Source organism: Etheostoma cragini, chromosome 11 (assembly GCF_013103735.1).
Source record: "Etheostoma cragini isolate CJK2018 chromosome 11, CSU_Ecrag_1.0, whole genome shotgun sequence".
In the NCBI taxonomy this organism is placed as follows: Eukaryota; Metazoa; Chordata; class Actinopteri; order Perciformes; family Percidae; genus Etheostoma; species Etheostoma cragini.
The window spans coordinates 15,132,459-15,157,266 of NC_048417.1; the positions used below are offsets into that span (position 1 = coordinate 15,132,459).

The 24,808-nt window shown below is 38.4% G+C and overlaps 1 protein-coding gene across 1 annotated transcript in view; it reads right to left on the minus strand.

Moving 5' to 3' along the window:
- The window catches only part of ubr3 (ubiquitin protein ligase E3 component n-recognin 3), a 43,313-nt gene extending 20,125 nt beyond the window's left edge, over positions 1 to 23,188 (minus strand). The window contains exons 1-30 of the mRNA XM_034886056.1: positions 22,656 to 23,188; positions 21,711 to 21,850; positions 21,239 to 21,391; positions 20,703 to 20,861; positions 20,268 to 20,308; positions 19,814 to 19,880; positions 19,009 to 19,139; positions 18,528 to 18,756; positions 17,954 to 18,133; positions 17,215 to 17,348; positions 16,961 to 17,047; positions 16,818 to 16,883; positions 16,164 to 16,253; positions 15,934 to 16,062; positions 15,759 to 15,811; positions 15,535 to 15,668; positions 15,163 to 15,248; positions 14,931 to 15,072; positions 13,915 to 14,011; positions 12,751 to 12,892; positions 12,569 to 12,673; positions 12,310 to 12,480; positions 10,174 to 10,206; positions 8,800 to 9,245; positions 7,436 to 7,524; positions 4,202 to 4,351; positions 3,592 to 3,725; positions 2,569 to 2,679; positions 1,930 to 2,130; positions 379 to 515 (exon numbers count right to left, since the gene is read on the minus strand). Coding sequence (XP_034741947.1) covers positions 379 to 515; positions 1,930 to 2,130; positions 2,569 to 2,679; positions 3,592 to 3,725; positions 4,202 to 4,351; positions 7,436 to 7,524; positions 8,800 to 9,245; positions 10,174 to 10,206; positions 12,310 to 12,480; positions 12,569 to 12,673; positions 12,751 to 12,892; positions 13,915 to 14,011; positions 14,931 to 15,072; positions 15,163 to 15,248; positions 15,535 to 15,668; positions 15,759 to 15,811; positions 15,934 to 16,062; positions 16,164 to 16,253; positions 16,818 to 16,883; positions 16,961 to 17,047; positions 17,215 to 17,348; positions 17,954 to 18,133; positions 18,528 to 18,756; positions 19,009 to 19,139; positions 19,814 to 19,880; positions 20,268 to 20,308; positions 20,703 to 20,861; positions 21,239 to 21,391; positions 21,711 to 21,850; positions 22,656 to 23,173 — 4,355 coding nt within the window. The 5' untranslated portion in view covers positions 23,174 to 23,188. The remainder of the gene's footprint in view (positions 1 to 378; positions 516 to 1,929; positions 2,131 to 2,568; positions 2,680 to 3,591; positions 3,726 to 4,201; positions 4,352 to 7,435; positions 7,525 to 8,799; positions 9,246 to 10,173; positions 10,207 to 12,309; positions 12,481 to 12,568; positions 12,674 to 12,750; positions 12,893 to 13,914; positions 14,012 to 14,930; positions 15,073 to 15,162; positions 15,249 to 15,534; positions 15,669 to 15,758; positions 15,812 to 15,933; positions 16,063 to 16,163; positions 16,254 to 16,817; positions 16,884 to 16,960; positions 17,048 to 17,214; positions 17,349 to 17,953; positions 18,134 to 18,527; positions 18,757 to 19,008; positions 19,140 to 19,813; positions 19,881 to 20,267; positions 20,309 to 20,702; positions 20,862 to 21,238; positions 21,392 to 21,710; positions 21,851 to 22,655) is intronic.
- Positions 23,189 to 24,808: the final 1,620 nt, after the last annotated feature.

Consider the following 24,808-nt stretch of genomic DNA (forward strand, 5'->3'; position numbering starts at 1 on the left):
CTTTACAGACAACCAAAAGAGTCATTAATCCCACTGGTCTTAACAGTGTGTAAAAATGTGTGAGGTGGTGCAGAAAGAGGACCTTCAAGTTCAAGGACTGTAGACACAGAGGTCAGTAGACAAAGACTTGCTAAGAGATAACGCTGTATGACCAAGTCATTGCTCATAACTCACACACTGCACACATATACACATGCACAACAACTTCTGAGGTAGTATTTTGTCAGGATCCTAGAAAATAAACAGACCACACATGCCCTATTATCTCCTCAAAGATGTTGCAAACCACATTTAGTGTAAAACTTAAATAATCACTGTTAAGGAGGGTTATATTAGGTTAGCCCCATCTAAAGACAGTTTGACTGTCCACAGCCTCACCTTGCCACAGAGTACATGAAGAGGAAATCATTGTCAGGGGAGCCAGGGTTCTTGCCGTAGTCCATGTATTTCTTCTGGGTGGTATTCTTGATGTCTTTAATAACCAGCTCCATCTCTTTACTCAAGTTGGATTCTGTCTAAAAAATAAATCAAAAGATTAAGTCAAAATGATTTCTTGAATGGATTTTGGGATGCTAAACCAAGCTAATAAAAAACATTTGACATTTACATAAACAATTCATGACCTGGCAAAAGACAATGTATTACGTTGAAAAAAGGAGACTGGGTAAATGTCAGACAGGGTGTTATGAAACATATCTTATTACAGTAGTTGCTTTTCTGGTACAAGCTATCAGGGTGAGACAAAGTGACTTGGTACAATGTGTCATATAGAAATATAATCTTCTTGTTTATTATCTCCCTCCAAAGAAAGTTTAAACTGCAGTTAGGAATAGTTGATACAATGAGCTTTAGCATCAAAATGTTGCAACTACTATAGTAATACAGCAACATACAGTCAAAGAAAAAATGGCCATTTGTAACTTTTACTAAAACGGTTTCTAGCTCTTCCTTTCAAAAAAACTTGTAAAAAGAAAGCCTACATTTGCTTGGCTCAACAGTTCTTTTGAACACATTTAAATAAAAATTAAACTACTGGAACACATCTTCAAATTCAAAAACATCAATTATACAATGTGGATCTTTTCCACATCATTCTGTTCCTGCAGCCTAAAGTTGCTCAAAGCCATCTGAATTCATACATCGGACTTCAACTATGGAAGAAGGATTTTCCAAACAACTGTGGTGTTCATTTTATTCAAAAGCAGCATGAAACTAACTTAAGGGAATGGAAATGTATTGGCTGCTTGGTAATTCATTTTAGTTTGTCAAAGTGACTTAATAATTGCATGGTATTACCATGCAGAGATTTTGAATCAATCTGCATTAACAACTGCATAAATAGCACATCTGAAAACAAAAGGAAACATGAAAGTCACCGTGATCCAAATACAACACTAGAACATGCTGTAAAAATCGTTATTTTACTGATCAAGAATATGGGAGTAGTAATAATTATGACAAAACAGGCAAATACATTAGTGTAGTCCTTTAACCTCTTAACTGCGTTTAATAAAGGCTAAAGAAGCAGAGTCATTCTTTGGTCTGGATATTTATGTCCTTTGACCAAAACAATACAGCATATAGCATTCCGCCAATCATAAGACTGGAAATGGAAAAGATATCAAATAGATGAGGTTCAGTAACAAAATGTGCCGCTGGTAGTTATTGACTCTTCAAGAATGTCAGGCCTTTGATGAATTCTCCAATGGAACAGCCCTGTTTCCATCTGCATCAAAGATTAACGCTCCCTACAATTTGGAGTAAGCTGATACCTTTGGAGAAAGAAGCCTTTAAATAAAAAGTATTATTATTAACTTTAAGTAATTATAATAACTGTTTATATTACCACCAGCCGGTTGTAGGCTGACAGTGTGTTTGAAATACATGACACTTTTAGTGATAAACTCCTGGCTGTATTGTAAAACTCACTGGGAAGAGGCCAAGTTTCTCCTGAAGATCTTCCACCTCCTTCACAAGCACAAATGTCTTTTTGTTTGTGGGTGTGTGCCAGGCCCCAGCCTCTGTCTCCCGCCCAGGGCGACAGGGAAGGACACTATTGGCAAACTGTCGACACAGTGGGCACGTGAATTCACCCTTGTCAACAGAGAAACCCTGGAGGACCTGGTCATTCTGAAAAGACACATCAAAATTAAACTTGACTTATTCAATCTAAACTCAAAACAGGAAACTGCCACTGGACATTTCATAAGTAGAATGTGACAAGTAGGATTGCACAATTTCTGACTATATAATCTTTAGCCCATACTGCAAGGAAAACAAATTAACAGTGGATCTGAGTCTCCAATGCAGTTCATCAAATTTAGTCTTAGCAATTCTTGAAAGAAAAGACAAAATCATTGATCAAAAGATACAAAAGGTATTACATTTTTTATAAAAAATAAGTAAATAAGTAAGAAACTTCTCACATTATATAAGTCTAATTAGGAAATGTTTGGTATATTTACTTGGCTAATTACTTTAATAATAAATCAATTGTTATTGATTGTCTGTTAAATAACTACTGTAATTAGATGACTAATAATTTCATCTGGTTAAGCTTTGTCTTACCCTCAGAGACTCCATGTATGACTTGTGACAATCTATATGCAAAGTGTGTCCACAGGTTTGAACATAGACGCCCCCATCCCAACCTATTGACACAGACTGCAGACAAGAGCTCTGTAGAATTCACAAGAGAAAAACCACATCGATCAGAGTATGCAAATAAGTCTTCAGGACATTCAACCTTCTAGACCTTTTGTTTATAATGTGGTGCTGATATAAACATTTTTCAAAGTGAATTAACAAACTACAATAAACACCCCATTGATGAGGTATTTTAAAACCAGCATCTTTTAACGGACAATTAGACTGCATGAGTGAATTACCTGCTTTTTATTAGATTATATCCAATTCAACCAGTGTAATCATTTTTGGAGTTGTGTTGCAAGTTAATCAATACGCAACATTGGCATGAGAAGCAAAAGAAAGCAACCGAGTCAAAGCAACTGTCAATGAAGCTTTTGGGTTTTACTTTTTACAAATGATTTTGAATTGTTTTGTGGAAATGCTGCCTACTGGTATATGCAATTTTATTCTGCCATTTGTCACACAATGTCTTTAAAGTGATTTTACGTGACAGCCTGACCTATAATGTAAATAAGTGGTAGTCAACTACAAGCATTTGGGGATCTGGATAGCTCAGTTGGTAGAGCGGGCCCCGGGTTCAACTTAAGCCTGCGGCCCTTTGCTGCATGTCATTCCCCCTCTCTCTGTCCCCTTTCATGTCTGATGAAATGTCAAAATAAAGGCCTCAAAATGCCCCAAAAATAATCTTGCATTTAAGAAATTTATTCAATAACAAGACCATCTCATGTCCTACAGTCTCTTAAAAGGGACTTTAGCAGATACTCACATTGCTGACTAGCACACAGTATAAACAAAATGTCAATGTCCAAAAATCTTGTTATTAGAGATGGTAGAGCTGTTATTTTAACATTCAAAAAAAATTCTGTATGGCTAATAGTGCTCCAAGTGTTTTGGGCATTTTTCCTGTCCTCTGTAAAGCTGACAATGTTTTCTGACACCTACATCTTTGAAGAACTGTTGCATGAGCGTGAGCCTGACATCATGAGCCACTCCACACGTGTCTGCAGCGTAGATGTGCTCTTCATCACTAGTAGGAAGCTTCTTAGCCTCTTTGCTTTTGCAGCGGTGCCCGAGCACTGAAAGCCAATCACAGATGTCAGTTATGAATTATGATGTGAAGACTATAAAACTGTCTAACTTGTTTAGTAGTTATACATAAAAAGGACTGGGATTGTGGTCAGAGTTCAAACAGTATTAAGGCTACTGAGATTACTTTCTTGAATAATCATTTCGATTTCAAAATATCCAAAAATAGTGAATAGTGGCCGCCAGAATTTCAGTGAGTGATCCTTACAATATTAGGTTTCATGCATAAGTGAGTAGGAATCAAAATGAAAGAATAAAGCTAATTAAAACAATAGTTAACCAACCCATTTAAAAAATGTTTTGATTAAAAATACAAGACTTCCAACAGAGAAATAGAATAATCATGTGTGTGCTTGTTTAAATTGTACTCCAAAAACAAACCAAGACAGTAAACAAACGCTGGTGAAGGTTATTCATTTTAGCATCCGAAAACGGAGGGGGGGGGGGATGCTGGGACATGCAGTACCTGAGGATGCTTGGAGGAGAACTACGAGGCCAGTGGGTCTGTCCTCAGTGGAGGGTCCGCTCTGGCCACAGATCACACAGTCGTAAAGAACCTCGGGCTCCATCACTTCAGACGCTCCTAGGTCCATGGCTGCCTCCGTGTCAGGAGATTCTATCAGCAAAAGTAAAAATCTGAATATAAGTTTGTAAAAGCTTACCCACAAAAACTTTCAAACTTACAACATAAACATGGGACACAACAGCTGAGGAAAATAATTATTAGACACCTAAAAGAGCAATTTTGAGAGAATTCTGAGAATGTATCTTTCATATTCACTGATGTGTAAGCATTACATTCACCTCTGCTTGAATGAAAAGCATCCAACTGGTTGAGAAACAATAACACCTAGAGGTAATGTGGTCTGAAAGGCATTCCTTTTGGTAGATCAGTAACTGAGGTAACAACCCATGATGTAGGGAGGTCCAAGACTGTAAGCCATGTCTTAAATGAGGCGAAAACTACGACACAGTTGCACATAACTACTCCTTTCTAATTTACACTTTAAATAACCGATTCTAAGAACAACATTTCCGACTGATCTTTTGGTGTTTTCAATAATTCCTCTTAGTAGTTCCCTTACGACAGTCAGTTATGGAAAGAAAAATGGATAATGTAACCTACTGGGAACATAAATTTACTCTCTGCACTCCCTGCATCTGTACAAAGGCACGGCACTTGAAATTAATTATTATTATATTATTACTTTATTTTTAAATGTAACATAATTAAATGTTCAATTTGAGCGGTAAATATTGTGGACAAATGTCAAGCTATGTTGGAAATGGATTTATTGCGTTTTTGGAAAATAGGTTTTCAAGAGAGGTCACTGTGTTCCTGGGGAAATGAAAGATGGATTAGATGTCAACACCAACGCTTTAGCCCCAGGCCATCCCAGTACATAAAGTCACTAACCAACAAACACATCGAGAAAGGTAAGACGACAAGGACAAACTAACTGTTGGCGTGCTGCTGTTTTATGCCTCATACTGCAGGGGTCCTTAAACATTTTCAGGCCAAGGACCCCTTTGCAGAAAAAGAGACAGAGCAGGGACTACTACTACTATATATATTATATAAAATTGAGTTGCATAATAAATTGGGCCTACAATAACGTGTAGGGCAGTCTAAAGCTTTCACACATATCGGTTTAATGTTGCATACAATACAACGCTTTTACATTTTTTTGGCATATTTATATCATGTATTAATCTTAAAACGTGGCATAGTAAATCCTTAACTGTGTCTGTAGTTATTTACCTTAGCTGTTGGCCAGTAAGCCTATAATCAATTTTGTAATATCTTTACTAATAATACGTTGGAGTCATGTTCATGTATTTTTACAGGCATATTTCCTTTTTTTTTTAAACCATCAAACAATTTAGCAGGCCCACAACAGCAACTCTGAGGACCCCGTGCTGAAGAGCTCTGTTGTACTGCATACATTTTTTAATACTCTTTTTAAAGTATTGCTTGCACTAAATTGGTTTTTACTTTGGCATATATTATTTGTCACATTTGCCCATTCTTACTTAATGCTGGTTAGGTTAATGATGACATCAGTATCTCCCTTCAGATAACTTTGGTATGTGTTCAGGTGTATGTATCTGTCTTTGAGATTTCTGCCAGTGGTTCACTGAAGTATGACATTTAAAATTTCAACTGCTACATCCTTTTCTAGAAAAAGCGTCCAAGTTACTCTTGGGACTATTTCTAAAGATACAATAAAAGCTCTTCTCAGTGAATTCTGTTGATTATTCTGAGTAATAGGGACAGGGAATCAAAAAAGACACATTGCTTATAGAATATAATCTCAAATCAAATTTTCATTGCTATGAGTACAACAATAGAAATTTAATTCACCATTATTATTTAAGGAAAAGGAGGTGAAAACCTCAGAAAAATATCTCAAAAGGTGGGCAAATAAAACAAACTAATTAATGACAATGAAACTGAGCCTTTGTTACCTGCAGATTTTCTAAGTAGAAATGAATGAATAACAGATACGGGTGTACAGGACAGGTTATTGGTCTGCCTCTCTTGGATTAAATCACTCATCTAAGATTTATTTTGTCCATCAGACAGATTTTAATTGTCATCTTTGCATCCTATCGAAATCTTACTTTGGTACAGGTGATGCAAAGCCAGCAGTGAGCTTGCACTAAAGCAACTAAAGTTACAGTGCAGAAGAGGTCATAATAGAGTCCTGCCGGAATGGTCTGTCTAATCACAGCAGCTATATTTCATTCACTAACTATGCTGTGTCAATGTGGGCCCTGGGAGTCCTGCCCACTATTAGTGCTTTGATCCTATGTGCCCTCAGCCAGCAGCAACCCACAATCCCACAGGACCGCTTTCCTCTCAATTTCTCCTAACAGGCCTACAGAGACCACAAGCAAAGAGTCGGCCCTCTGTCACCTTGCCCCAATGAAAAAGGTACAGGAATGATAGGTTTATTTCAGCCAACAGCGCTTTTCTTCAAGGGCTATAATAGCAAGATGTCCTTCAAACAAAAAGGTGTTACTGTGTTTTGTGCTTTTATAGAAAAGGGTCTTGTACACCTATGTCAGAACAAACCCAGTTTGATAACATAAGCATTCTTTCATTGTTGTCAGTGCTGAAGTCATACATATCCAAAACTGTGCTGTGAAAATATCAGATTTTCATTCTATATTTTAGTCAGTTTTGGAGGCAACCATAGGCATTTGTTTATTCCTCTATTATACTGGTAACAAAATACACATCTCTAATATCATATCTTTCAAGAAATTCAAACTTGAAAAGGAAAATGAACTGCCTCACAATTTGTGACCGTCCTAACACAATGCAAGCTTCAAAACTCACTGGATTAGAACTTAAGAAAAAGTGAAGGTGCACTTGTAAAACACCTCCACAACACACATTATCTTATGTATGTGTTAACGATGGGAAGTCAGCAACTTAAAAAAATACATTCACTATTCTTTGTTTGTCTATTCCACTGTCCAGCAATAACGTAGAGAAAGCAGACTGAATACTACGCTTGGTATATTGCTGCTGTGTTCCTGCTTCCACAGAGCATACTGCCATGATAACACACTGTTTGCAAACAGAATTTGGGCAGTGGCTGCTGTGAATGATGCGTTAGTAATTTAAAACTAAATTACTATCATACTGAGACAACAAAATGGCAAAAAAGATGAGCTGGCCTTTTCTTACCAACATCCATGGCTGTTTCCATGAAACTCTTCTGCCTGGAGGCAAATTCAGCAAGCAGCTTCTGTTGTCTCTCTCTAGCCCTCTGACGTCTGAAAGAAAGAAGAGTGATTAACTATTTGATGAATATATCTAGCAATATGCAGTATTTAACTTAAGTTTAAAACCAACTGAACACAATTTTCCGACCTTTTAAATAATTTTAAAACTTATACAATATTCAAGAAATTACCACTTCCTGAAAAAAAGATATACTCAGTAAGTGAAAACTGGGATAAAATACACTGACAACAAGCACTACTCCACAGAATAGGTTCCTGGCACCCACTTTCTCCATTTAAGCACATTTAGCACTGTACTTTCACTGACCAAATGCATTGTAGTTACGTGGGAATAAGCATTGTTTGTTGTGCAGAGCAGGCTTACCCTGATCTATCTCAGCATGTGCAACAGATTCATTCCATGAAGTAGAAGATACTGTTACATACAGAGCAGATGTCTGATTTTAACAAGGCTGTGTTGTGAAAGTTGGAAATTATTAATTATTGAACTATTGAAATATGGCAGGTTGAACCCCATACAGAGTGAGAGCTGACTATAAATTAAGTCCCTAACATAAATGCTGAGGAGAGCGTCACAGCTCAGTAATTTTCACTGATGGCCTACGGGGTGCCGACAACCAGCATGAGGAATGGGCAGCAGCTTCTCACTACCATTGACCAAACTGCTGCCTGACATCTGCCTCGGAAACAGCACTAGTTTGTGTGAATAGATCTTCTACCTTTTACCTTTGTATGTGGGGCTAAGCCAACCCCAAAAAGAGGCAATTACTAAAGAGTTATAGACCATTCCATCATCATTAGAAGAGAGAAATAGGAGTAGTGGGTGAATGTCAAAACATGTGAGCTTGATTTTTTAAAACCGCCAATATTAGTTGTACTATACAGATTATTTGCTTCTTGCTACTCTGCACTTCCCAGACAATAGTACTCAAATCTCTTATTCAGAGAAGCAAGCCTACGCATTTATCAGTTTTTGTTGTGCCATGCTTTTAAAAAGACATATGATTGGCTGAGAGGATAAAGAAGAATTATCACCTCCCTTGATTTGCACTATATTTGACACAAACCTTTAGCATTAACCACATACTGTGCACATTGATTACCATTGCACACATGACACGGCCCTTTTGAACTATTGTTGCAAATGTACTGTCATACACCTCTTGCAGTGTTAACAAAATTATAGAATGTTGTTTGAAATGATGATATACTGTAGGTCACTTTTAAGCGATAATGAACAATATTAATATGCAGCTGTGCAAATTTAAATGCATAGTGGTGAATATGTTATTTAAAATTAAATACCTCTCTTCTTTATCCATGGTTTTCTTGTCAGTGGGACTGTTTTTCTTTGGTGGGACAGGAGGACACACTTTTCCACAAATGTCCTGGATGCTACGCTTGATTTGGCAGCTGCGCGTGGCTGCCTTAGTTAGGATGCGTTCAATGGCTGTAATGCCATCGCCATGAGTGTGACGGCTCGTGTCCATATCTTCCAGCCAGGATGCCGACAGATAGTTCTGCTTGGACGACAACTTCTGGTGGAGCTTGATGAGGAGAGACAGCATGCTCTCCCGGATCTCCAAGATCTCGGTCACCAGCTGAGGGGGTGTGCCTGGTGGGACCCAGCGTGTTGAGGAACTCTTGGGCCTGACAACCTGGGTGGCTTCAGTATTGCTGCGGTTGATTATCTCTTGAAACTTCCTCCTTCGCTCCGCTACAAGGCTGAACACCTGAGCTTCACGCAGGTTCTAAGAAAGCAAAGCATTTTTAACAACGCATTAGTTTATATGAAAGTACATATGGTGAAAATTTTAGTTTGTGCCGTACAACATTTGTTTCTGTATGGGTGACCTAACACCTAAGTTTGTCACTGGTAATACCATGCCCTATAATTAAAGCTATATAGACACAATGTAAACATATGTGGTCAATAAAAATATGATGTCCCACCAAGACAAAAGTTGTCACAGCACACCATTTTAAGTATAAAGCCCAGATCATATCAGCAAAAAAATTAAACAGATGAAGAAAAAGCTCTTGTGACCAACATCCCTTCATTCAACTTGCATCTGGGTGCTTTGGCAGATCTGTCTTTGAGCTCAAACGCAATCTCCTAAAATGGCATCACTAGTAGTCTGATGGACTGTGATGGATTGGAGGTGTGATTCATTACCATAGTCTGACCATCACAATACACATAAAAGTCAAATTAAATGTCCATTATAACATTTCAGCTGACGTGGTTTCATGAATACCTTTACTGATAGCACACAAAACAACCATATTCCTGGGGAAAATTAAAATCATCCTGTACACAAGGCTGCTAAGAGATAGCCATGACCTGACCTGACAAAAAAGACTGAGCTGCACTGTTAAATAAACATACAAAATATTGCTCAGTCAAGGCAACATCAATCATACTGACATGCGGTTAAAAAGCGTTTACCCAAACCTGCATTTCAAATGTAATTAGTTTCGGCAGTCAAGAGGGAGGGAAACTACTGAAGCGTAGCATTGAACACACACCATAACACACCAAGGCAGACCTCCTTTGAAAAGCACAAAACAAATGTGCAACGAAAACCTTTTATGATTAAGATAAAACGTAGACAAACGCAGCTGTTAGTGGCATCAAAGCCATCAACCTTTTTATGTCAAAAGGAAGTAGATAGCTACCTCTCTCCAATTTCCTGTAAGACGCCTGGAGTTCTGTGGAGCAAGTACAGCAAAACAAACAACAATGGCAATGAAATGAAGAATGAGGGTAGAGCTCATAGAAAATGCGACAAGATTGTTTTTGCTGCTGTAATGTGCTAATGTTACATTGAACTAATTGTCTCTCTTTGTTCATTTTATTATAGTTTACATGTTGTATTGTTCTGTACTACAAAGTAAGACTTGGCGTTAATGAGGTAACTTCAGGCTCAACCCAGGGTTTTGGTTATCATGATGGTGGATCACTTGTTACAGAGTTAAACTGCTGTGCTAACTGAACACCTAACTTCCTGGGAGCAGGTTATGTTGAAGAATAGAGATCAACCAGTTAATCCTGTTTTAGAAAGCAGCGACTGTATCACGTTTTGCCTGTAAAATCCTGTCTGTGTTCTTCATATTTATGTTGAATTATTATTTTGCTCTTATTTAAAATATGCGACTCTGGTAGATGTATGTGACTGGTCATGCTGTGTAAACACAGTCTCTTTTATGTGAACGTGCATGTCACTGGAATGGGAAACCCTGCGTTGATCGAACTAGCTGTTAACCACCTTCATGACACAGCTTATGTGGTGGTGGTTGTTGTTGTTGTTGGGTTAAGTGAAGCTGGGTAACTGAAATAAATCCAGGGAAAGTTGATCTTGATTTGTAGTCCAGGCCTCCGTTCTTCATATTTGTTGCCTCTGTTTGTTGCTAATTTGATTGCTTGGTTTTAATCACACAAGCGTTCTCCCTTGTTTTAAATGACATGTTTAGTGGTTTCACACCTTGTTGTAAAACGCCTTGAACTACACTCTCTTTATGAAAGGTTCTATGTAAATTAAAGTTTTATTATTATTATCATCATCATCATCATTACATTCAGGCCTTTTGCGATATGCAATAAATCAATTACATGATAAATAAATATTAGCCCCAAAATTTTCCGGCTGCAATAATTTCCATTGCCATGCTTGCAGTACAAGGTATTAACTCTGCAGGGTGCCCGAACTTTTGCAGATGCCATTTTTTGTTTTGTTATTTTGAAAGCGTATATTATGGAAATGAAATCTAAATTTTTGTGACATATTATACAAATGTCTAATCTGTCATTTGATGCCTTCTGGAGATTTTTTTCATCTTTCCTTGGCTTCTTTATGCACATTAATACAATTTTTTATCTAGGGTGCCCAAACTCTCAAGCCCCACTGTATACTCTATGTGAACTTTTCAAAAATTTGAATCACTTCCTGTAGTTTCAACCTCATGCTGATGACAAGACACGTCTTTGGCTACGTTCCCTTTGGCTGTGCCAGCGTGCTGTGTGTTACTGTAGTAGCTAGGGCGGGGAAAGTTGAATGAAAGCACAAGTGGCATATGAAGCAGCATGTACATGTTAAGTCCCATCAGCTGATAATCAAATAGCAGCAGGTGGAGGAAATTCTATCTTTTCAACCTTTCAAAATTTGTAGGAGACACCACAGCACCTTTCTTATTTCAATTTAGCCACTACCTGCCATGTGAAAAAAGGTGTTTATGAATCTATATTGTGTATGATGCTGTTGGTACACATTGTGTTTTGTTTACTTGCCGCACAGAGAAATTAATTCAAACCAAAAAATACAAACGTGCGTTTTCTATGCCAAACTGAACGACTGGAGACCACGCCTGACTGTTACTGCACAGGTCCACTGACCACTGGAGGACGAAAAGAGACCAAAGGAAAACTGACAGCAACCTGGAGCCCGGCATGCTCTACATGTATCATGTGTTATGGCTAACCTGTAGGCTGACAACTGCCTTAAAATTAAGCAGATACACAGCAACATTGGCATTAAAGTGTATTTTTGGACACCAGTTCAATAATAATTAGCATTTTAGCTTAGGTCACCTGTGAAAAATATCCGTGTCTTCAGCATTTAGATGTTCATCTACCTTCCCAGGTACTACTTTAATTCAGTGCCATTTGTGGTGGCAGGAAGCATACAGTCAATAAAAAAACTGGGCGTTGGTATAGCCACTAGAAGATTCACTTCCAGTAGTTTTAATATAGTGGGATCATACTCTAATCAATAGTACTGTAATCCAGCTCAGCCTACATGCAGAGCTGCATCTTACCTGGCCATAGGAAGAAGCTTCAGTGCTAGTGCTGGGAGGGGCCTCCCTTTTCAATTCAGGAGCCGTCTCGGGAACCCGAACCCTCACAAAGTTGATGACATGGTGCAGATTGGACAGAAGGTTTGTGCCAGGGAACCAGCTGTCATGGCAGTGCTCCTCGATGCAAGGCTCCTGGAAGAATAATAACCTTTAAGCCACTGATGGACACCAGAAGTCTGGACAGCAAGGAGAGTTGTTGAAACTCAAACATCCATCTCACCTCGTCCTCCTTGTTGTCTTGAACCTGGTTATCCAAGCCAAGCTCAATAAGATACAGCACCATGCACAGCACATGCTCCGACATGTTCTGATGGTCCATCCATATCTAGAACATATCAAACTATTAGTTTATACTAAAAACAGTCAGAGGTTATCTGCCGCAACTACGCCACAAAGGCTCACCTTGTATAGAAGAGTGAATATCACAATGTGCAGTGTCTTGCAGTGCAACAGCTTTGTTAGGCCTTTGTAACATGGATGAAGAGGAGTCCTCTCCTTATAAGGTGGCCATGGGTTGCCGGTGTGAAGGCCAGACTGTTTTAAACTAGAAAACAAAACACAAAATCATCATCAACAAGAAAGAAAATATCATAGGATGAATCGTTAACACTTAATTAATTAATTCCCACACCCATGAGGATAAGTGCTAGCTTACATGCAACCAAACGTTGTATGTAAATAAGAGTTTGATAAAGTGACATTTTACATTGTTCAGAGTAATCCACTGTACGAAAGGTTTAAATCTATGCAACAGAGCAGCCGACGGGCAGCACAGTTGCTCACTCTATTAGTGATGATGGGATCATTGCTGTATAAAACCAGGGCCAGCCTGACAGGCAGTCCATCATATTCACACAGCGTGAATGAGCAACATGAGGTTGGTATCAGACTCTGAAGATGGTGATGGCAGCTTCAATTTGTTTTAAGACGAAATATGCCTTAGATTCATCTGGTTTAGAACACCAACACTGCCTTAGAAAAGCATATTTGTATTTGACCACAATTAACTTCATCACTGATCCATCTTCAAGATATACCTAAGAAGGCCTAAAATCCCATTATAAAAAGGTTATCTTCCCAACTTCTCCACTCAGTGAGGGACACTTTCGTTATAATTAGCATCTTCACACGTTCCAGCGACCTTAAAGAAAATTACCTCGAAGGTATCTCCTTCCCCTCCATAGACACTTTTGTCTTGGTAGACGTAACACAATCAAACAAGAAAGATTTCGTCGATCCTATTACAATTTAGACTGAAATATTGATTTTTCACGACAGGTATCTAAATGGAACTGACTTGGGCACCCGGTAGATCTGACCTTTCTTATCATGTCCATTCATAGGCAGGTGACAGAGGTGCCCCAATGACATTGGACAGAGCATGATGCATACTGGTTTTGTCAGGGACAACTGAACTTGAATACTCTGACAAATTAATGAAGTCAAGCATAATTCAAGGACGATATGTGATATACAGTGACAGAAATGGTTTCATGGAAAAGCACTGTATTGCATTATATGAACAAACCACTGAATTGGGAAATCAAGGTAACAGTGTTAACTTACAATGCTGAGTATCTGTCCATTGCTGACTGGACGTCACGCCGATAGACCGTTCTGAGAACGACCATGATGGGGTCAAACTCCTTCTCCCACACTTCCGCTTGTTAAGAAAAGGGAGAGAAATGTTTTCTAACCTCTGGTACAAAGAGACATTGATTCACTTTTTCCCTATTTTCACCTGCTCTCCATAAGTGTTGTAAGTCTGCCCCCAAGTGGTCTGCTGAGGACTAATCACACATATCTAATGCTTAAGGCTTTTAGGGTTTAAAAAGGGTAATATTAGACACATTTGTTTCCATTTTGTGCAATGTTTTATCAATACAATGCAAACAGAAAATACAGCCCGGTGATTTGCTTAACATTCCATGGCACACTGTACCAATTTTAGATCATTTGTAGTTTTCTCCCAATTTAGAAGGAATGACCAATTCCAAACACATTGCAGTTCTTGTAACTGTGAACAGTACTGTTGGCCAGTGGAGGGCAGCAGACAATAGTTTTCTACATCTCATCCTGCAGAAACAAACCCCACTGTGCAGATGCCACTAACAACCAGAGGGCATCCAGCACATAAGTTCAGGAAGGTTATTGTCTGAGTCCTGTACCTAATAGTGCGTTCGATTTGTACTTGGAACTCAGATTTCCGAGCTTGAAACTTAGGCAACTTCGCAGAAGCCCAAGTTCAAAATCCAACACGGCTGCCTCATATATCAACAGTTGTCACGCTGTTTATATGCACAAAAAAAAAGTATAATACGTTGTTATCAACTGGTCTTGCTAACCCCCAAGCTAGAGCTAAGGAAAACAATGAAAATTAAATGCATTCCACTTGGGTGTGATATTATTCCCAGCTCTGGCTTCCGAGTTCTGAGGTGAATAGAACGCACTATGATATCAAAACATTAATGACACCAACCACTTCTGTGATCACTTAACTTCTCAAAACAGGTTACAAACAGGTTACTTGTTACAATGAATGTTTGTACATCATGTCCTAAACTTCACTACAAATGCCCTACCTTTTGGCGTGTACATGCCCTGCTGCATGGAGCCTCCAGGCTCGAACACCGGTGCTTTAAAGTCAGCCACAGCTGAGAGCATCTCTTCAAAACTACAACTCCCTGGTACAATGCCACTCTTTGGGTTGGGATTCTCAGGAATCTAAGGAAAAACTCTTAAGGAAAAAGATTGCCATGGATGACTGAATATAGTTCCCCTTTAATATATTTTAGATCTTTTATTGAAGGATACAAGGTCTAACAGTGCGCTGTGTGTACGGTCATTCATACACAACTGCGAGACCATCTCAGCACGGAGGATCTCATCATCTGTCATCCCTGTTAGTGAGAGTGAGAAGTAGAACGTAAAGACAAACTCACAAAGATTTTAGCCAAACATTAAATACCAATTTGCGGAACTAAGATTATAGTCTGTGGCATCAGCAGCACACCATGTTGTGTCTTTTAGTCAGTATAAGCAATAGTGTGCCGTCTAACACAGTTTCATTTTTTTTTTTTATAAATGCAGTTTTATTTTACCATAGGCTTAGTTTATTATATTGTCATCAGTGTGTTCATTTCTTACTCTCTGTAGACTGTGTGCATTCTCTGTTGTACCACTTACCCAAATGAACGCGAAGACTTGTCAAAATGACCAGGAAGGTCAACGCTCCTTCAAGCATTGGCCTCTCCTGCTCAGAGTCCAAGACAGCATTCTGATGCTGAGACGCCATGGTCAACTGGTCAACCACTTTAAATCTGTGTGACAGAAGACAGTGTGCACAATGCTACTAATCTCTGTTGCATAAAAAATGTAAAATATTATATGAATGCATGTGTAAAAATTACCTTTCAAAAACACTTGAGATGAAGTAGTCAGGATCCAGTCTTGATGCACAAACCTGTAAATACAAAAAGAGAAATTCAAATTTCAAATAGTAACAAAAAAATCAAAATAATGATTGTTGTTAAATCAGTATTTAAATATAAGCGCAACAGTTTTCTATAACACAGAAAAACAAACCTGGAGCAGATAGATGTCTGGGTCAATCATGGAGTTGCAGAAGTGTGACTGCACGTAGGTCATAGCCTGTCCCTTAATCTGCAGACCATTCCTGACCCACATGTTGCTGTGGATTTCGGACAGGCAAGCCTAAAGCCATACATAGTTTTGGTTAACATGTGGCTACAGACTCAGAGGGCATACATACATGTATACAAACCACATTTCTGTTTATGGACCTCTAGTGTTACCTGGATTTGGAGTGGATGCACCATGATCTTCATCAGCATCTCTTGGTCAGGCAGTAGGCTGTCCAGGTCCAGGCCTTGGCACTTCACAGCCTGCTCATTTTCAATCAAACAATTAACTTCATAGGTACCCTGCTACAAGTATTTCATTACTTTGTGGTAATGTCAGTAGTTCTACCAAGAACTCGATAAAATTTATTGTGGAAAAAATACCTTGGTTGCCATGTTTTAAGCCATTCTAGAATGGTATAGAAAGCCTGCAAGAAGACTTTGCTTGATTTGTGCCAGTTCTCATTAATAATCAACAAGCTAAGCTGCTTAACTCTGATTGGCTAACAGCTAGCCAAGAGAGCCTGTCTATCAGCATCCTTTACCCAGCGCAACTGGGCGAGCTCGTGAATGGTAATGAGCTCAGGCAACATGACATCAGACTGACCAGCTTTTGTAATTGGCTGGATTTCTCAGCTTATTTCTTTTCAGTTGCTAGAGCAGACAGAGGAGGTAGCAGTTCAGTTTCACATTCACAACATAACATAACACATATGAACCTAAAAAGGCAAGTAAAAACGGTTTTGTGTGGCAGGTCACCATTTAAAAAAAAAAAAAAAAGAATATACTTCAGAGTCATGTCTTAAGAGATGAGAGCCTCTGACATACCTTACTGAGGAACATGGCGTAGTAGCGATGCAGTGGAAGGTGAAATGTCACTTGATTTGGAGCAGGCTAGAAGAGATACAGGAGCCATGAAAACAAGGAGAGGAGAAGGCTTGCAACCACAGTGGTTTGGCTTTTAAAGTTACCTCATCAATGAAGCCAATGGCATCAAACCAGATCTGCAGGGTCTCCAAACAGTAGCGTACCACAGTTTTAGTATATTCCTGAGTCTCCTGTTAACAGACAATTTAACATATTAAAGACATACAGGGGTAGATGGTAAATGCATGCAGCACAGGATGCTTGAGATGCATGTTCCATTAAAATCATTTAAGATCACCACAACAGCACACAGGAGATGTGTGTGAGAGTAGTCTGATCGTAAAAACACTGGACTTACTTTGACTTTGCAGTGTGTTAAGAGACCCCACATTGGTTGTGCACAGGCCTCAAGCTCCGCTGCAAATGCTGCATAGTATGTCTGAGACTCAAATTCCACGTGTTCATTCAACTCCCGCTTATTCAGGTTCATACCTATCACAGCAGGAAATGGTTTAAAAGGTTAGACAGTCATCACATGATCCATAGCTTTATAATACTCATATGAGCAAATCAAAAAAAAAAGTTTTCAAATCTGAGTGGACCTTGTGTTTTGACCTGTTGTTCCAGAGTAGACATTTTTAACCCTAAATATATGTTTCTTTCCACATTAGCAAAAAGATAAAAATAGCAAAATAAATCTCTATTAAAACACGAGAATTTAAAGCAGTAGCGGTGCAGCAGAAAAACATACAATGTAATAGTGAAACTGTGGACATAAAGTCAGCAAGAGGATACTCCAGCCCACTGTGAGAGGGTGAGTGTTATTTTTAGGATCGTGGTAGAGTACACATGGCAAGTGAGCAGCACTAACCACAATCTTAATTCAGAGACTGACCAACAACTCACTTTTTCTATGAGGCATTATCAGTAGAAAACAGTTGAGACCAGTCTCTGTCTAAAGCACACTTTTGGTAAAACATCACATCTAACTGAAAATTTGCACAAGCAATCATTTAAATCAAGTGTTGTGTTTGACCTCATAGGCAACAAATTGCTTTGGATATACAGTACCATTTACCCATCCAACTATGACTTACCTTGGAAAAATGACACAAAGCTCATCCACAGCATCAACAATGAGTGGTCCTCAAGGAACTTTTTCGCCACACTTTGGTGTGAGAGGATGTTAATAAAATCACTAACTAATGGCCAGTAGGTGTTGTTCTTCAACAGAGCCTCACTGCAGTTCACCACAACATGGCGACTGTTCTCTTCATCTAAAAACGAAAAAAGACAAGGAAACGCAGAGACATTAAAGTAATTGCCTTTTGGCTCACTTTGTATTTAGTCATTTAACAACAAAAAGAGACAAATAGGTAGAGGGAGACAACAGTAAAAGTTAAAAAACTCTGGGCTGCCATAAAGGGCAACAATTGTGTCTGCAGTATAAATGAAAAAATGACTGCAGTAACAAATTACAAATGTAACCTTGTTTCACTCAGAGCCTGCACAATGAGAATGGCCAGAGGGATGAAACATCTGTGCATGTTTTTTTCTGCATAGAGAATGATGTACAAAGCAAACTTAACAGCTGCATTTTGCTCTTTTGAAAAAGGAGTCCATCTTCCTTCTTAAAACTAATTAGACATCAGAAACATTTGGCCAACTTACCCTGAAGTTCACTTTTAATAAGGCAACTCTCCATCATGTAGAGAAGGACTGTGACCATGATGTCCAGCAGCTGACACTCCTCTGTCACATGTCGAGCCAGCTCCTCGTTGCTAAACAGCTGCACACTAATATGTACAATGCGGTTGGACATGGTATCTGACTCGTGGCTTTTCATCAGTGTTTTCATGATGAATGCATAATGTTGAACAAATGTTTTTGTAAAAGTGATCTGCCAGAGAGGAAGAGAGAAGCCCACAAAACAATTAAGGTTTACTGCTATGCTGCGGTCACTTTTAGAGGAGGATTCCATTTGCTTTCAAAACCTAATGTAAATCATACAAGCATCATTTCAGTTACCTGAGAGCATGTGCCATGACATGCGAAGAAAAGATATATTACAATAAAAGGCCATATATCCATCTTAAAGAGATATTAGACTAGCATTCTTGCAATGCAAGTCTTGAAAATGTAAGTAAAATACCTTGTAGTCTTGATCTGGCAACATGTTCAGTAGGAAGGTGACCATCTTCTGGGGAAACTCGTATTTTATTGTCCAAAACAGCAACTCCTCCAGAAAGCATTTATGCTTCAGAGATTCAATAATACACGGGTCTGAGGGCAAAAAATTGATAAAATAAGGTGGCTATTCCATGTAACATATACTGGTACATTCTATTTATAAAAGAGGTTACTCAAATCAAGCAATGGCTATGACGTCTAATTACTTTGTTCAATAAGAATCACTCTGCATCTGAGAAAATTCAGCAAAGTATCACTTTAAGGGTACTTTAGATTATTTTTAACTACTTTAACTTGCCATCAGATATACTTTTCCTTTATCTATGCTCTCTACAAACTCAATCGATAAATACAGTAATTGTACCTTGCAGAACGCAGGAGTTGCTGGTCTACTGCTGTATCAATCAGGGTTTTTTTTGTGTTATTGTGTGATTTTGGTGAATCCAAATTAACTCTTTAGCGTTAAGCAAAAGAAATAGCCTAGGCTAGCCGCTAGTGTAACGTTATCTACATTCCATAGCAACCACCTCCGGTATATGCGGGCAGCCAGCCCAGGAGGGCCTATTTTATTGTTGGAGGGTTAGGGTTGTTATTGTTATGGATTACTAAAAATCTATTCAAATTTAAAATGTAACTATAGCGTTCATATTGCCATACTTGACGATTGTTTTATAAAAGCATGTGCTTGCTTCAGGCTGAGATAACACCCCTTAGCTGTACAATAAATACAACATCCCACGGCCTGATGTGAGCTATTGCTCGTATACCTTTGGTATTGCTGCTCAGCTTAACCCTCTTCCTCTGTCCAACAGACTGCCCTGTGTCTTGGTCCTCCTGAGGAAAAAAGCAACACAAATTACAACCAATAGGTTAACAAAATGTTTAACAATAACTGTAGATCAGTTTATATCAAAATCAAATAAACTATCCTAAAATTAAACAAAACATTGTTTTGACTGATTAATCATTTAATTATGTAAGTATCAAGCAAAAAAGTAAAAATCCCAAACACACACTGAATATGTTTGGATATTCAGACAGTTGAATAATTTAATACATCCATGTATGGTCAATTGTTATGGGAATTTCTTTTTACATTAAAAGATGAAATTATTTATACATTAACAAAAAGAATGCTGGAATAATCTTTTGAACCCTAAAGTTGAGTTATAAACACTTAAAATTAATTTGATATTCTATGTGTGATGCTGGAACATATACCTCCTTATTAGCCTCAACTGGACTCCCTGGTGGGGTGGTTCCTAAAAACACCAACAAAAAACATTTAGCCACAAGTAGCCATTAACAGCATCTTAAGCAACTGGACAAACAATTGCAGATGCCTGAGATATCACAGTTAGCAAAACTGAGGATTTGGTCAAACACCAGTTTTTAAAATGAGTTACAAAAGGCTGCAACACACTTTCTAATTACTTCAAAATGATGTATACAAAAGATAGATTTCTCTAGAAATATGTGCGATGTCTGAACTGTTTGGCGATAAAGTTTTGAACTTATGAATGCTGGGCATGGAAGCATTTTAAATTGATAATGTAATGCAAATTATCAAAAATTTTAAAACCTTTTTGAAGCAATTTACAGCTGACAGAAAGTTAATGAAAATATGCTTTATATAAAGTGTATTGGTCTTCTTACCCAATAGGACCACTGCTTCTGCACCTCCTTCAGCACCAACAGTAACATCAGCAGAAGCAGCACCGTTGGATTTCTCTTCCACAGAAACCAGGCCTGAGTTTTTCAAGGCTGACAAATACTTGTTATAGTTTCTTTTAGCATACACATTCTCCTCTTGGCCTGCAAAAGTGGAACAAGATAAAAATTGCAAAAATTACTTTAATGTCAAAATCTCAAGGTATGGACAACTGTATCCCAGGCCAATGCACAATATTTCAAGTAAAGGAGACCTGGATGAGGTATTCTGCTACAGAATGCATGGCCTGGAAAAAAAAAATGCAGTCCATAAAAACAGTTTTTTATATTTTCACAATAAGTTATACATTCTAGTATATGCATTTTGGTTTTATTAAGTTAAAAGAAATGTCATAAATGAAACACAATAACATTACATTTCCTAAAATTAAGATGAAGAAAAAAACACTTAAATTCTGTGGCATGACAATGCTTAATAAATATCAACATGTATTGGTCTAAACTCTGGTATAGATATTTACCCATGCTCAAGTCCTTGAATGTTTGCTGATTGGTCAAGATCTTTGTCAGTACCGTCCTCATTGCACATCCCATCTTTGTGAGTTCTTCCAAGAAGGATATCTGAGGTTCCAGCTGCTGCAGGACTTTCTGTAGATCCCTCTCAGTTGAGATGTCTGGTAAAGCAAGATAAGAGATGGGCCATCACACTGAGTAATTGTGAACATAATTTATATGTAAATAGTTGTAAAACACAGGTATCCAGCTAGAACAACAGATTCTGACCAACAGATTCTGACATTTGACATGCAACAGGAAATCCATATCATAAATAAAATAAAAAAAAACAACAACATGGAATTCTTTTGATATTGGCTTTCTTAAAGACAACTCACACATTTAAAGTATTTTTTCATAGTTTAAAATGGTCAGTAGGTCAAAGTATATCTTCTCATGTCATTGTAAAGAGAAGACTGTTGTCATGAGTGTTTTCACCTGGTTCAATGTATCCATCTCTCAGATACTGTATGATACACAGGATAAAGCGAGGAAGAACCATCTCCGACATCAGAAGAAGGTCTCGAGGTATTGGGGGGATATTTTCCCCCGTTCTCAACCGATGCCGTCTGCAAAACCTGTCAGGAGAAAAAATAAATAATGTTAAAGACCTCTCATGAAGATCAGAGACATAAACCCTCTCCTTAATCCACTATAAAAACAGTAGGGCCTCCATAATAGCCCTGCTAAATCAGAAGGTCGGGTAGGAATATAATTTATTTTTTTGTTTTTTGTTTTAAAGATGTTGGCTTGTGATAACAGTAAAGTGTGGAGTTGAACGTAGGGATGATGTTTACATTTGGTTAAGATTTTGGTGAACATTCCAGTAAGAATCTGGGAGTTTTATTTGTATTTTTTTATCCTTGTCGATACACAGTGTGATCGATGGCAACACACAACCTACTACACCTCTTGCTCACATTGCTATAGACTGACTGAGAGTAATAGGTCAAAAACAAAGTCAGCTGAACATATCTGATGCCACAATATTTCTTGGCATCAAATTTATATCACGATAATCGAACTCCCAGGCCATTTCATCGTCAATATATAGAAACCTCCAGCTACAGCTGCTGGTACTCTATATATTGTTATGGTTAGCCAGGCTAGTTAAAGTAGAGCAGCTTAGTTCAGGGTTTCTTATTAATAAATGACAGAAGAGTCGTAAAATTGAACACTGTTGCTGACAGGCAGTAATTCGTAAGTTCTCAAACATAATTATCATGAGGCTATAACGTTAACAGACTAACGTTCACGAATGTAACAAACCCAGATCATGAAATTGTATTGCTTAAGGTAAGTCACTTTCCACCAAGACCTGTCAAAATATTACTGGCTGTTAGTTAACTTAGCCAGCTTAGCTAGCAGCTAGCTTGGACTCACCCAGTCTCTCGCATGACATTACTGTCTCCACAGTCACAGGCCCCACCAGCCTGGCTCCTGAACATGTTGAAATCATGGCCCGTGTGATCTCCATTATTGAAACACTCAGCACACAGTGACATACACGGGGAAATGCCACAGGTCCTGCAGCGATATGCCACGAAATTAGCCGTCCAAACCAAGCCGCACAGAGTCGCGTTGTCATAGGACCGGACCGTTTTGCAGAAATCCTCAAAACCTTCGCCTCCTGCAATTAGACATTTACACCAGCCAAGAGCCTCTGTGTCCGCCGCTGGATTTTCGGGATTTAGCACAGCGTCGAGCAGCTCCTGAAGTTGTCGCACCCCGGAACTATTGTCAGTGCGATTTAAGTCTGCCGTCAAGCGGGTGGCAGTAGCTTTCTTGTCCCGGCGAACCAGCGACGCCGCCATCATGCACTCTGGCTTGTTGACCACAAATTTATTTTTGTTGTCTTGCTTCCATGTTCTCGGGTTTTCTCGCGATACGAACTTTCGCATCCTTTCCTAAAAAAAATGTAGTGTTGGGCTTTTTATCTTCCTCTGTTACCAAAGAAGTCAATACTAAATAATCAATTCGATCTTATTACTCACAAAATATCATTCATATATCTAAATGTTCCAATCAAAACCCATTCTTTTCAATTCATGGAAACGAAATCAAATTTTACAACATCAGCTATTAAAATCCTGAATCTACATTTTTATAAAAAAGTTTGAAAAAAATGTGAGGGTTACGCTTTGATAGTTTGTTTTTTGTTTGAGCCAAAAAACAAAATAACAAGAAAACCACTTTATTTCGTTTGTCGTATCAAGACAGGTGGGCCAAGTGACCCGGACGTGCTAAACCTTAAGCCAAGCTTTTAGAACGGTCTTACTATGCAGCACTACCGTTATACCAAAGAATTAGAAGAAAAGAAAACAATCAATAAATATGCTTATATGAACTTGGACCGAAAGAAATATGTTAGCAACAGTAATTACAGTGCCTATCCGCGCACACATCACCGTCCACGTTTAATGAGCGCATTGTTCGGTTCAATACGGTAATTTAGGTTAACCTAAGAACTTATTGTGTGCGCAGAATTGTTTCTGTTAGCGCTTTATTATATAATTAAATTAATATTTAATGTGGTTTCCACCATATGGACTGTGTGAGACCTTTTTTTTGCGAGAGCTCATTTTGGTGAGTAGGCTAATGCTTTAAACAGCAGGGGTAAGAAACGGGTTTAGTGAAAGCACAGTTATAATGACAAAATTACAGAACATAAAACTTAATTTCTATATTATCTCCATATGACAGTAGCTCGCACACAGCAGGCATGATGCGTCACCCAGTATACTGGTCTGTGTTTGTAATGTTTGGAACTGCCCTTGATTTTAATCTTCGTTGGATTATAACTTTACATGGATGACTGGGCCTTCATGTCGTTTTTGATTGTAGCCTATTATCAACAAACTACTATATTACAAAACTAGCATGTAACATGTATATTTCTATTCACGCAGTATAACGTGAGCGAGGTAACATTTAGTGTATCCTTGAGGTTTTTGAAAATAGATATGATGCATTAGGATAATTTGACTTTAATAAAATGATATTTGAGGACCAACACAAGTCTGATGAGGGTGTCAATGGAATGGCGAAGACGGAGCAGGGACTGGTATTGATGGCAGCACAGCGGAATCCCACTCTCCCTCTAACGTTCACCTAATCAGGTCTACGATGACGTCACGTGGGAATTCACGTTGACAAGTATTCAAAGTCCAAACAACGGGGTCGGGAAATTGTATTGGGGTCGGGTTTTAACAGACTTATATGCCCTTATAGGAAAATATGTAATTAATGTCACAATAGGTTGCAATGACCCTGGTTGCGCGCGAATTAGCTTTTGGTTTCTTAAATTAACCTAATCCCTGTATTGACTACTGTTGCTAACATTTCTTTCGGTCCAGGTCCATATGAGCAAATTCATTGATTGTTTTTTTCTTTTCTTTTAACGTTACTCTGGTATAATGCTGCAGACAATTCTAAAAGCTTGGCTTTTATTTATGTAGGCTATGTTTACTATTACTTCCGGGTCACTTGGCCCACCTGTCTTTTTTTTTAATGTAGATCTTCAAACTCAGAAATGA